At 36.1% G+C, this 14124-nt stretch overlaps 3 protein-coding genes across 3 annotated transcripts; 2 read left to right on the forward strand and 1 right to left on the reverse strand.

Moving 5' to 3' along the window:
• Positions 1 to 5098: 5098 nt before the first annotated feature.
• Positions 5099 to 5640, forward strand: LOC131624934 (uncharacterized). The gene is made up of 3 exons (XM_058895857.1): positions 5099 to 5278; positions 5357 to 5503; positions 5587 to 5640. Exons 1-3 carry the CDS (start codon positions 5099 to 5101, stop codon positions 5638 to 5640), a joined length of 381 nt encoding a protein of 126 aa, XP_058751840.1.
• Positions 5641 to 5981: 341 nt separating this feature from the next.
• On the reverse strand, positions 5982 to 7103 carry LOC131624935 (uncharacterized). The gene is made up of 2 exons (XM_058895858.1): positions 6901 to 7103; positions 5982 to 6837 (listed from the first exon to the last, which is right to left on the reverse strand). The coding sequence occupies exons 1-2, from the start codon at positions 7101 to 7103 to the stop codon at positions 5982 to 5984; spliced, it is 1059 nt and encodes a 352-aa protein (XP_058751841.1).
• A 3068-nt stretch (positions 7104 to 10171) lies between these two features.
• On the forward strand, positions 10172 to 14093 carry LOC131624951 (uncharacterized). Its single transcript, XM_058895874.1, has 6 exons — positions 10172 to 10341; positions 10473 to 11595; positions 11778 to 12366; positions 12467 to 12656; positions 13251 to 13307; positions 13729 to 14093. Exons 2-6 carry the CDS (start codon positions 10578 to 10580, stop codon positions 13975 to 13977), a joined length of 2103 nt encoding a protein of 700 aa, XP_058751857.1. The 5' UTR covers positions 10172 to 10341; positions 10473 to 10577; the 3' UTR covers positions 13978 to 14093.
• The last annotated feature ends 31 nt before the right edge of the window (positions 14094 to 14124 follow it).

Genomic DNA, 14124 nt, shown 5'->3' on the forward strand with positions numbered 1-14124 from the left:
TCTATCCTTGCTCCAATCGTCCGTCATGTACGCCGATCCTGGATAGAAACAAAATTATCATTAAAAAGGACTAAAAAAAATCAAGAGTACGAGTGAACTTGTTAGCAAATATTAGATTAAAAGGACAACCATAAATATAAAGGACAAAGTCTAAAGACAAGTTTGGAAGTTGACGTGCCTGACCAAGGCTTTGAACTTTGATTTTAGAGCCATCTTCCACAGTGATAGAAGGAAAATAATCAGAATAAGATAAGTAAGATAGAAGAGATTTATTACCAGTCATATGATCAGAGGTACCAGAGTCAAGAAACCAAGGACCAAGAGATGATGTAAAGACAAAATATACATGATTACCATACTGAGCAACAACGACAAATGATGATGGTTGATGGGTTGATTTGAAATGAAGGAACTAATTATAATTAGTGGAAATAATATTAACATCTTTTGTGATAGTAGATTGACCAACAAAAGCAACTAGTGGTTGTCGTTGTTGTTCTCTTACCTTTGTATGATATTCAACTTCGATGTGACCGTAATTATTGCAATAGTTACAATGAATACCATGGCGTTGACCACCGAGTACTCTGTTTCGTCTACCACGACCATGGTAGTGAAAAGCAAGAGTAGATGATTCAGTGGGAGATGTAGTACATTACAGTTCAAAAACATGAGGCGTAGCCAAGTGCAACAGTTGTTCACTAACTGCTTCATAGTTAGGAACAATGGATCTTGATAAAATCTGGTTATGGACGAAATCGAGTTATGGCCAGTGGTAGCCCGACAAGTGCCATGATCATGAAAAACTTACTGTGTTGTTCAACATAAGTTGTTGCATTTTTTGTAAAGGGCATTGGGATTATAAAATTTTCCTTCAACGCATCAAGCTTACTCATATAGGCTTGCATTTCCTTATTCTCCAATTTCAAAGAGTTGAGTTTGAGGATGAGACTGTAAAGACAATGGATATCGTTGGAGAAGACTTTCTTTGTCTTCTCCCAAACCTAATAGCAAGTGGTAAAGACTTGGTACTGTGCTTAGAGATTAGTTGTTATGAAAAACCATAATACAGTGCATACAGAGGCACCTGCTAGTTTCCACTTATCGCGTTTGGCAACAGGAATATCATCTGATTATGTGGTTAGGTGATCTTCAAGTCCTTGACCTTGAAACCATTATCTTGACAACACCAACCCATATGTCCTAGTTGGATGTCTTGTTGGTTTCTCGCACGGGATAAGCGGAACTTTGGTAAACATGAAGGAATCAGTGTCTCCCACTTGAGCTGATGGATGGAAAAGAAAATTTTATTACAAATCTGGAATGAGGGCAGGAAGGTGACACAGGGGATGGAAATAATGACAAAACCAGTTGTCGGACGTACTGTTACGCGCGACAGGAGGGGTGGGGCATGAGACCCACGTGTGACAAGATAGGCGACACGTGATGGCGCGTGTGAAGGCGATCTTTTGGGGGACTGGCCAATGTGGAGGAGGCGGTATATGTATCTTGCTGGAAGGTCATCGGGATCGGCGACGCTATTGGCGGCAGTGTCGATTGTGGCTGGAAAAACGTATTTTTTTAGCGGATAACAATGAGTCAACCAACTCTAGATACTTATGTTGTAATTGTATTTCTATGTGTCAAATATGATCATACATGCTCTATATTTATATGCAAATTGGTTGTTCATAATAGAAAATAACATAATTACAATTAAGGCTAATTAAATCCTAATCAATACTAATTGATTACTTGTGATTAACATATTCTTAACTTTTCCAAGAGCCTTATGTCATACCATCTTTAATAATGATGATATCTTGTAATTTGGTGACCAAGTAAGAATTTAGGTCCTCAGACATATGAATCCTCGAATGACTAGTCTCAGCTTCGCACATTTATATTCTTAGGTGTAATTTTGCTTCAATAAAAATTCTTAACGAAAGAATATTTGATTGAACCTACTGACTTAAAATGTTAGTATTTTTTTTTTGACAGGTTAAAATGTTAGTACTTAAAACACATAAATATATATGATATAATTCATTGATTAAAAAGTTTGTTATGTTTAAAACACTTGAATCATGTTTCAACATTATCATCTGTTACATCATTACAATCTAGTCCTCCATCATCCAATCTAGCATTATAATATATTCTTCAATTATCCAACATTACAATATATTCACTCATTTACCGCATTAGTGGTTTCAATTTCAATATCTACCCCAACTTGAATTTTTCCAAATCAATGAGCCCTTTCTCACCATTAACCTTATTCAGCTACGATCAAATAAACTTTTCATGAACGGAAAAAATCTATTTCAAGTAATAAACTATTTCATGAAAGAAAAAAATGCATGCAAAATAGGAAGATGCAGGGATGTTACACGAGCAATGGAGAGGAATTGGAAATAATGGTAGCTTAATTGAAACACACCTAACCTAATTTACATAATCACAAATGTCAATACCATAACTACAAGTGTTAAGGTACTTGGTAACAAGTGTTAATGCTTAGTAACAAATGTCAAGCTACATAGTAACAATTGTTAATAATTAATGACAAGTTACATAGTGTCAATAATTAATGACAAGTGCTAATGGTGAAATAAAGTTTGTTTGAATACCATTGACCTCTAATAAATCCAATACCCAATTCATATACGACAGTCTGATTTTGATATAAAATAACCATATGCTATATTAATGGGTCGGTTTAGACAAACTCACTAATTTTCAGGTTCGATTAAGTTGGGTAGTGGGTTGCCCAAATAATTTTTTCTATTTTATTAATATTAAATGACTAAATGACGAGTCATCATATTTATCCATAAATATGATTCAATATTTTTATCTTCTTAAAAAAATAAGATAACCCATTTTTACTATTTCTTAGCACATCAACTAGTAAAAATTATCATAAAATACTAGCAACAAACTAAACATACATGACATAAATTTGTATTAACATCAAAATAACCAAAGAGTGAAATATCCAAAATTAGTTAAAATCATAGTTCACTAAAATAGTAAATGTTGAAGAGAATAAAATTGCAGCAATTAAGTTATTATTCATCAAAATTGTAAAAATACATGTTTGATTAGTGGGTCAATGGGTTTTTTGCATTTGGATTTGGTTTTACCCCTAATCCAAATTTTTTAATGGTTTTTTTTTTTTAATTTTTAAACCCATATCCACCCAATTACCTGACCTAACCCACTTTTATGGATTTTTGTGGGTAGGTTTGACCGAATTTTGTGGGTTGATCCAACCCATGTACACGCCTACTTAAATGGATGTTACATGTGTAAAAAAACTATTGAATTAGATTCTAAGTAATCTATACTCTAAAAAGAGCATGTAAATTTGTTTATGATAAATGATAATTTTGACTCAAGATGAATCTGCCAATAATGGACTCATAGTTGTTTATTTCTCCAAAATTGTCGCTCTTAAGGTGGGACTCTCATAAGTTATTACTTGTTTGTTTTCTTTAAACTTGCTATATGAATTGACAAAGTTATTTTAAGGAGATTTTAAGTTTTAGTAGCGATTTGAATTAACTTTAATGATTTGGTGAAGGGAGTGAGTGTATTCATGAGAGTGATTGCTTAGTAACTTTTGTTTCAATTTTTTCAAGAGTTGTTCGAGATCCCTCTTTGGCCATCGTGACTGCTTCCATTGCTAGTTCGTTTGTTTCTGATCCCAATTACAATTTTTTGACAATATCATGGTACATCGAAAAGATACTTTTGAATCAGTGTGGGGTTTCTTAAGTATTATTGAATTAGTTGAGATGTATATGGTGGAAAGGATTTTTTTTAATTGTACCATTCATAACTTTATATATCCTAAAGAATGTTCCGACCATCACCGATTTTCATTATGGTCGTCAAGACCTTTGCTATCTTACACGGTTACCCAATAGAAAATCACGACTCTGCCATATAATAATTATGTTTAAAATACCATTGACGCGACTAATGTTTGAAATGGGATCCATGATCAATATTTGTGTGGATGTTTGTGTACGAATCATTCAATCCTTTAAGGAAGCAAGAAACGTACTCCATGTGCTTATATTTGCGGTCGGCCTTGGCGAGATCACAACTACAAGAGATTTGGAAAGAGCATGTTGAGGTAGGGTGCAAATCTTCAAGTTTGTACCATAGAGTTTTGTGTTCAGTAAAGTACTGAGAGAGAGGGTTTTGTCACCTTGTTTGATGGAATGAAGATCTCAAAGAAGGTCGGAAAATTAGAAATGGTTCCCTTTTGCGAATCTTTCACGCATATCTTCCCGAAGATCAAGAGCAAAATCAAAGCAAATTGTGTTTTGAGCAATGTGAGGGAAAAATGCGGTTGATCCAAGAGAGTACCATGCTATTTGCGCAATCCCAGAGTTTAAAATTATAGTTTTCGAAAGAGGGTTTGGTGAGGGTTCCATTGATGAAAGGTTATTTTATTCTTGGATGTGAGAGCACGACGCATTGAACGACTCCAGTTGTGGACGTCGAGCGGTGGTGTGACAAGAACGACCCCTAAATTTTCGCCGGGATGAACATAGTAGGGGTTTCGAGGATCCATAAGGAGATTTTATTGGTGACGGTGTTAGTTAAAGGATCATCACGATGGATCAATTCTTAATCGTGATCGAAAGCTATGGAAAAACGGAAAAAGCAAAAATTAAAAGAGGAAGAAGATAGAATCTTGTGGTAACAGGGCCGGTCCAACCAATATTGAGGACTAAGACGAGTTTCAGAATGAGGAGTTTTAAATTTATAAAAGGCAAAATACCCTGTTTGGTCCCTTAAGTTTACCCTCTGGTTCACTTTGGTCCCTCAATTAATTTTCGTGCTAATTTGGTCCTTTAATTTTCTAAATGTAATCACGTCAGTCCTGTCCGTCAACTTGGCTCTAACGTCCGTTTGTTTAGTCTAGCTGGCAGGTGATGTGTCATAGTATATTAGGTTTTCCTTCTCCCCAATTCAATTTCACGTTCTCCTTCTCCCCATTTCTGCACTTCTTGTTCTCTTCTCCTTCTCCTTCGTGTTCATCACTTTTGCATCTTCTCCATTGTGTTAATCACCAACGATGAAGGAAAAACATTGTTCTGAGTTCTTCAAAGAGACCAAATCAGAAAGCAACGAGTCTTGTGTTCTTAGTAGGGCTCGTGCTATGCCAATTTGTTACTGTGGTGATGCTGCTGTGATTCGTAGGGAAAACACTAACAAGAATTTAGGAAAGAAATTTTGGGGATGTATCAATTACAAGGTAACCCCTAATTGTTGGTTTGGTATGTTAAAGCAATGTGAAGAGGTTGTGTTGTTGATACAAATTTGTTATTTACAGGGGTCTGAGCAAAGAGGTTGTGGTTTTTTCAAGTGGTTCAATGAGGAAGTGGTGGAAGACAAATGTGAAGATTTGATGCATAAGTTTGAAATCTTATCCAAGGAATTTGAAAAACTGAAGAGCAGAAATGAGGATTTAGGGAATAGGGTGACTGAAATTCAAGGCCAATTGAAGAAGTTTCAAAAGTGGAAGTTTATATGTTTTGTAATGTTATGTTTCTGGTTTTATAGGATGTTTTAGTATTGGCAATTAGGATGTTTCTGGTTTTTGAATGTGTACTTTGAATGTGTATTTTGAATGTGTAATTGTAACACAGTTGTGAAATGAAATGAGTTTTAGTATTGGCATATTTGGTGTATAATGCATTTGACAGACCAAAACAAACATGACATTAACACATTTCATGATATTTCCACTCTATTCCAAAAAGCATTTGACATAAACATGTTGATAATACAAACTCCATCATGATGTTTACCATTAACATGTTACATAGACTTCTCCAAAATGCCTACAAACAGAACCAAAACAACAAACCTAATTGTTCAAAATGACTTCAAAATACATTAACCATAACCCTAAGTGTTCAAACATAATTCAAATTACATTAATACTAATTGTAAGACTAGGTAATTTTCTTTGATGGGAGCCTCTTTGTTGGGGTAGTCCTTCTAGTTGTAGGTCCAATCACATTCTTTGCTGCAGATAATCTTGTTGTTGGTCCTGGGGCTACAAATGGCCTTCGTACACCAAGCTTTTGTAACTTCCCATCCACTTTTGAAGATTTATTGTTACCTGCATTTCCCCTTGAACATTGTCCTGTCACTTGCTTTTCTCTAGAAGATTGTGTTGCACTCATGTAAGCCTGTGTGGATGCTGAGGACTGAGTTGCAGGCACCTGGGTACTAGTTGGCTGACTTGTATTAGTAACTGTTGCTTGACTTGGATGACTTGTATTTGTAATTGTTGCTTGACTTGGCTGAGATGCATCAATAACTGTTGCTTGACTTGGCTGAGCTGGTGGTGTCACCTTGCAAGTTAACTTGTTATGGCCAACCTTCTTGCACCTAGAACACTTAATAATAAAACCTGTCCTTCTCAACTTTTTGTCACTCCCATCAATCTCTCCTTGCTCAAGATTTCTTTGTTTCTTTGGTCTACCAGGCATCTTCCTATACTTAGGTGGCTGAACATCTGGATATGGAGTCCTGACCCACAAATTAGACCCATTCACCGGGTAGAGAACATGCTTGTATACTGCCTTGTAAGCAAAAACCCTATAGTAGTCAGGAATGTAATCATCAACCTTAAAATTCCTACTCTTCATGGATGCCATTGCATGGACACAAGGGAGACCTGTTAGCTCCCATCTTCTACATGAGCAACGCAAATCCTTCAGATTCACACTGAATGTCTCAGCTGGGTTTTCCAAATGCCTCACTTCAAATATATGCTCATATGCCATTCTACAATAACAATAGCTGCAATTAATAGACAATACTTAACAATACATAACAACACTAATATGCAATACTCAATCATACCTTACAAGCCACATGTTGGTAAAATTGCTAGCTATTTCCAGTTTCTTTCTAATGTTAGGTAAAATCTCATTACCAGATACATCTTGGAACCTCATTCTATTTTTTGCGCATCTCTCCATGAGGTAAGTTCTGATCTCTTCAAGCATTGTCACAAGTGGTTTTCCTCTAGAGTCAAGAATTACACTGTTAAATGACTCAGACATGTTGTTGAGCACAACATCACATTTGTTGGTTGTCCTAAAATAGGATCTACTCCAAAACCTTGGTGGAGTCTTCATCATATGGAGATATGCTTCTGCATTGGTCAGTCTCATTCTTTTCATCTCTCTTTCCCAAGCTTGAGCATATGTTGACTTTGCTGTCTTCTAGATAACTTCCTTCAACATCTTTCCAGGAAATCTTTTCCTAAAATTATTGTACAAGTGTCTAACACAAAATCTTTGTTCCACATTGGGCAACAACTCATCCATTGCAGGTAATAGCCCCTGAAAATGAAAGTTTACATCACATAAATAATAAGTTTGCATTACAGAAATAGTAAGTTTGCAACACATAAATATACAATGAGGAAGTTGTACATTACCTTTTGTTGGTCTGAAATGAAAGTGTAGGTTAAACACTCATTAGCACCTCCTAAGTCAGCAATCAACAACTCCAAAAACCAAGTCCAGCTATCCTTATTTTCACTTTCCACCACAGCATATGCTATAGGAAGCATTTGATCATTAGGATCCCTTCCTATAGCTGCCAGAATTTGGCCCCCACAGAGTCCCTTCAGAAAGCAGCCATCCAATCCTATAACATGTCTACTTAGTTTGAAGCTTTCTTTACAAGCTGCATAACAAATGTATAGCCTTTTAAAATATGGTCTTTGGTCATCAACACCTTCAGGAACAGGGTCCACATTCATCTTAATTGTAGATCCTGAATTTGCTTTCAACAATTCATGACAATAGTCATACATCCTATTGTAATCCCCCAAAAATGACCCATCAACCTTATCCCTGGCAGCCACTCTTGCTCTTATTGCCTTGGTCTTGTTTATCCCCACATTCCACTTTCTCAAAGCCTTTTCTTTTATATCCTTAACCTTCAACCTAGGATTGTTTTTCAATGAGTTCTGAATTCTCTTGCTCAACCACTTTGTAGATAGCAACTTCGCATTGTACTCCCTACAACAATTATGTTCATCAATTATCTTTCTTACTTGCCAAGAATCCCCATCTGGTAACTTGCTACAGTAGAGCTCCCATTGACAGCCACCCTTACATCTTACCCTTACTCTTTTCTTGTCATTCTTTATGAACTTCAAATCTCTACCATTCTGCACAGCATATGATATCACTGCATCCTTAATGTCACTCTTGGAAGTGAAATACATACCAAGCTCCCATTTGTAGTTGGACATATCTTTCTTTTCTTTGTAAAATGGGTACTTCTTCCTATTAATTCCACTACTGGCATCACTATCACAGCCACTTTGAAGATCATCACTGTCATTATCACTCCCTTTACACTCTCCTGTATCTTTCATGTGCTTCTTTTTCCCACTAGACTTTCCATCACTGTCATATGAAATGAGATCAGCAAGTTCATCTTCATCTATGTCATCATAATCATCAGATTCATCCTCAAATGATACCTCAAGGGCACTATCATACTGAAAGTTCTCATCCTCACTATCATCATCACTTTCATCATGAACCTCACCACTATCATCAATATTTCCTCCAGTTATATTAGCAACTCCTTCTTCAACAGCAACATTTCCACCATTCAAATCAACTTCCCCTTCTTCTACAACATTATCACCATTCAACCCAACTTCCCCTTCTTCCACACCAACATTGTCAGCATTCATCTGATCCAATTTATTAGCTATTTCATCATGTAACTGATTAAGAAACTTTTCAACCTCATCTACAGGCTCAACAACAACATCATCCACTGGTCCATCATAAAACTCAGGTTGAGACAGTGTGTGTTCAATGTAAATGTCAACACTTTGGTGCACCCTGTAAAGGTCTGCAATTTCTAAAGCACCTGTGTCATCAACTAGCAAATTCATACCTAATTGTGGATCCTTGTAATACATTTTCTCAAAGTCCCTATAACCTAAGTCTTTCAAAACACCTACTAACTCAAAATAACTCCATTTATCAGCATCTACTTTCAAATTATCAACCACGCCTCCCTCGTACACACTAAAATCAGAGTCAACGAAATGACCACCATGGTGAATTTTCAGTTCAAGGATTTCGTCCATGCTCACCTAACACAGTTCATTAACAATATTTCAACCCTAAATCTACAGAAAGCCCTAAATAAACAAAACCCTAAATCTAGTTAAACCCTAAATTATATCAATACCTAATAACGTGCAGAAAATACTTACCTGGTATAGTGCCTTCGTCTTCAATCGTATGTGCTTCCTCTTTGTTGCAACCGCTCATTCTCCTTCTTCGTATTCAGCTTCTCTTGTTCGCAGTCGCCTTCAGCTTCTCCTTCTTCGTTTTGCTACTACTGAATGAGGGTTGATTGAGGATTATAATATCATTATGTGTACACGTAACCATTTTTATGCCATCTGGAATCCTCTTGACCACGTCATCACACAATTTGCCATCTAGACGCTTTTCTGACCTTTGGCTAACGTTTCAGTAACGGAAGGACAAACATGATTACATTTAGAAATTTAAAGGACCAAATTGACACGAAAATTAATTGAGGGACCAAAGTGAACCAGAGGGCAAACTTAAGGGACCAAACAGGGTATTTTGCCTTTATAAAATAATATAGTATGGTAATTATATAACACTTTAATGAACATGACATGACATACATTTTATGTTTAAAAGTATTACTTTCATTTTAATTTAATTTAAACATAATTTATAGTTTGTAAATATTTATCAAACTTACATAGTTTTGAAACTCCCTAAAAAAAACTACAGAGATATTAATGTTTTAAAACAAGACAAAACGTCAACTAATCTGTTATATAACCGTACCCAAAAAAGGAAAAATAAAAATGAAAGAAGTAAGAGTAGAAGACCAGAAAAGGAAAACTTATAAAGACTTGAATTATATCTGCTGTAACTACTTGACGAAGTTTCACACAAGTAGTAATCAAGACCCTTGGATTGATCAGACGGTCGCAATATTTGAATAATAACACTTGAGACCCACCGACGGTATAGTACACTCACATTTTCTCGCGTTCATTACAGTCTGAAATACAGTATATCACACGTGTCAGACGCACGTGCTATCAATTTGTCTCAGTGAGTCTCTCAGAGTTAAAACCTTGTCTCTCTCTCTCTCTCTGAGTGACAGTGTCAACTCAACTCAATCTTCTTCATTTGCTGCATCCAAGTAGCCACAAACTCTCACAGTGGTGAACTCAACTTCAACAATCAATCACAGATCTTCAAAACCAATGTAATGCTTCCAATTCTTTACTACTTCTTTTACAATCTTGAAACACTCTTTCATGGACTCTGATTGAATCACTAATTTTGATTTTATTCTTTATTGATTCTGATTCACAAATTAAATCTTTCATGTTTCAGCTTCAACCATTATTGCACAATTGCTTTTTTTGGTGCTGAATTTAGTGTATTCCTAAAAAGGGATTTTTGATAGGGTTAAGCTTCTTAGTGATTGATATATGAATCATGATTGTTGAGGAAAGCAGTAATAGAGCTGAATTTCAGTCTGGTTTAGCTAAACTATCTTCATTAAGATCAGCTGGTACTGGTACTTTTAAATCAACATTATCTGGAAGATCGACTCCAAGAAGTAATTCTCCTTCGTTTCGAAGATTGAATTCGAGTCGAACGCCGAGGAAGGATGGAAGGGGTTTTGGTGGTTCGGTGTTGTTTCGGAGCAATCGCGTGTTGTTATGGTTGCTTTTGATTACTCTATGGGCTTATCTTGGGTTTTTTGTTCAGTCTAGGTGGGCTCATAGTGATAAGAAAGAGGAGTTTTCTGGATTTGGGACGGGGCCGAGGAATACGGGCGCAGACGCTGATCCGACGAGTGTTCGACGTGATTTGATTGCTAGTGATGAGTCTTTGTCTGTTAATAATGGTACAGTTAGAAATAAAGATGGGATTGGTAGAACAATAAATGTGGCTCTGGCTTTGGCTAAGAAAGAAAATGATGATAATAGTGATGGTTCGTCTCGTCGTAAAACGAGTTCGAAGAAAAAGAGCAGGCGATCTTCGAAAGGTAAAGGTCGTGGTAAGAAAAAACCGACAGTGGAAATAAAGAACAACACTATAGAGGAGCAGGAACCAGAAATTCCTCAAACCAATAGTACATATGGGTTGCTTGTTGGTCCGTTTGGTTCGATAGAGGATAGGATTTTGGAATGGAGTCCTCAGAAACGTTCTGGGACATGTAATAGGAAGGGGGACTTTGCGCGTCTGGTTTGGTCCAGAAGATTTATCTTGGTGTTCCATGAGCTTTCCATGACCGGAGCTCCGCTTTCAATGATGGAGTTGGCGACAGAGCTTTTGAGCTGTGGAGCCACTGTTTCAGCTGTTGCACTTAGCAGGAAGGGTGGTTTGCTGTCTGAGCTTTCTAGAAGGCGGATCAAGGTGCTGGAGGACAAAGCAGAGCTCAGCTTCAAAACTGCAATGAAAGCTGATCTCGTAATTGCTGGTTCCGCTGTATGTGCATCATGGATTGGTATGAAAAGATTGATTATGATTAACTATGATTATCGTTTATTCTTTCCTTTATTATTGGGTATAGTTTCTATAGATTGTTTTGCTGTTACTATTTTTGCTCTTCAAGTAGAAATTATCAATATGAGTTTGTAAATGCTTTTACTGTCTTAATACAAACCCTTTGTTTTCTTATGTCTCTAGAAAAATATATTGAACGTTTTCCTGCGGGAGGGAGTCAAGTTGCTTGGTGGGTTATGGAAAATCGTCGAGAGTACTTCGATCGTTCAAAGGGTGTCTTGCACAGAGTAAAGATGTTGGTGTTTCTATCTGATTCGCAATCTAAACAATGGCTAAAATGGTGTGAAGAAGAAAACATAAAACTGAGATCTCAACCCGAAATTGTGCCTTTGTCTGTTAATGATGAACTAGCATTTGTAGCTGGCATTCCCTCTACACTTAACACTCCATCCTTTAGTACTGATAAAATGATTGAGAAAAAACAGTTGTTGCGAGAATCAGTCCGAAAAGAAATGGGATTAACGGATAATGATATGCTTGTAATATCTCTGAGTAGCATCAACCCCGGAAAGGGCCAGCTGTTGCTTCTTGAATCAGCAAGCTCAGTAGTAGAACATATACAGTTGGAAGATGGTAAGAAAATGAAAAAATTATCAAATATAAAGGAAGGCTTGTCTACTCAGGCAAGAAGACATCGTGTTAGAAAACTGTTACCATTGTTGAAGAAAGGCAAAGTAGCTTCGAATGATATCTCAAGCACTTCTATAAGCAGGTTGGTTACATGAATCTGGAAATTAGTTCTTATAACTGATGATTTTGTGGTATCTGTTTTTTATTTGTTGCACTGATTATGTAAACTTTGATAATCACAGAAAGAAACAATCTCTCAAAGTTCTCATTGGTTCTGTTGGATCTAAAAGTAACAAGGGGGATTATGTTAAAAGCCTTCTAAGTTTCTTAGAACAGCATCCCAACACTTCAAAATCAGTTTTGTGGACTCCATCCACAACACAGGTTGCCTCACTATACTCTGCGGCAGATGTTTATGTCATAAACTCTCAGGTAGGTCCTGTTTATTTTGTTTATAAAGTAGTAGGTAAAATTCTTATACATTCATATCGTTATTTGTTATCTCATTCGTTATTAGTATATGCATATAATTATGAATCTAGTTTGCACCTGACATTCATATAGCTCCAAGCAAAGATATTTTAAATGGAAAAGTTGTTCAATCATGTTGGAAATATTATTATGTTGTGTTATCTGTTGAGAACTTGAGATAGATGAAATATATTATTTTATTTTCTGATTTGGAATCTTGTGATCTTACCTTAAAGTTATCGCTTTATCCCGTTTCTAGAATAGCCTCTCATGTGTATGATGAGTTTTTATGTTATTTTAACATGTTTGAATTCTCATCTAATCTATTTAGTGTTATTTATAAATAAAGGATAAGATTTACCGAGTAATCAATGAATTTGTTGAAAATAGTAACGAAATGACATTCTTGGCTTTGTTTGTATTGCATTATTTTACAGCTTCAGATAATTACTGAAACTATAAATTCCAGCTGTTAACTACATTTAGAGCTATAGTTCAATTACTGAAATATTCTCCAATATCGGAAGCTGTTGCTAACTAACAAATGGTGAACAGGGACTTGGAGAGACATTCGGACGGGTGACTATAGAAGCAATGGCATTTGGTCTTCCGGTATGACTTCTAGTGCATTCACGTATTTTGAGTTTCATGCCTGAGTTTTGATAAGTTACTGAAGAATGACTCAAATAGCATATTAGTTGCATAACTAGGAATCAGAATGTGTATCTTTAGGATCTATAAAAACTGAGAGATGCTGGCGAGAGAACTAGGATTTGTATAGAACAAGACGAGAGAGCAAACTACCTTCTTTTCTGTCTAGGTTTTCAACATTTTAACCGTCTAATGGTGTGACGATGAAATAACTAAATGGTAGGACGATGAAATAGCCTCTCGTCTGCATAATAGAATGACTTAACTCATCCATTCAAAGCAAAATTCAATACTTATTCATCAATTAATTAGTGACTATATGTAATATATTAACAACAGTTCATCCGTTTGAGTTGTGTTCCATTTAATGTTATGTGAGCAGGTTCTTGGAACTGATGCGGGAGGAACGAAAGAGATAGTAGAACACAATGTTACAGGTCTTGTTCATCCAATTGGACGTGCAGCAGGGAACGATGTCCTTGCACAGAATCTTCAATATTTGCTGAAAAACCAGTTGGCAAGGAAACAAATGGGAATGGAAGGTAGAAAGAAGGTGGAGAAGATGTATTTGAAGCAACACATGTATAAGAAATTTGTTGATGTTATTGTTAGATGCATGAGAAGCAAATAAACCCTTGTAAAACTCTCATTCTTTTCTTTTTTTTTGTTAAAATTGAATTCACTCATTCACAATACATAATCTTGACACTGTTTTGATAAATATTTGCAATTATTTTACTATGCTTAGTGCTTGGTCAAAGAAATTTAAAATGGAATA

Source organism: Vicia villosa, unplaced genomic scaffold (genome assembly GCF_029867415.1).
Source record: "Vicia villosa cultivar HV-30 ecotype Madison, WI unplaced genomic scaffold, Vvil1.0 ctg.000175F_1_1, whole genome shotgun sequence".
Classification (NCBI taxonomy): Eukaryota; Viridiplantae; Streptophyta; class Magnoliopsida; order Fabales; family Fabaceae; genus Vicia; species Vicia villosa.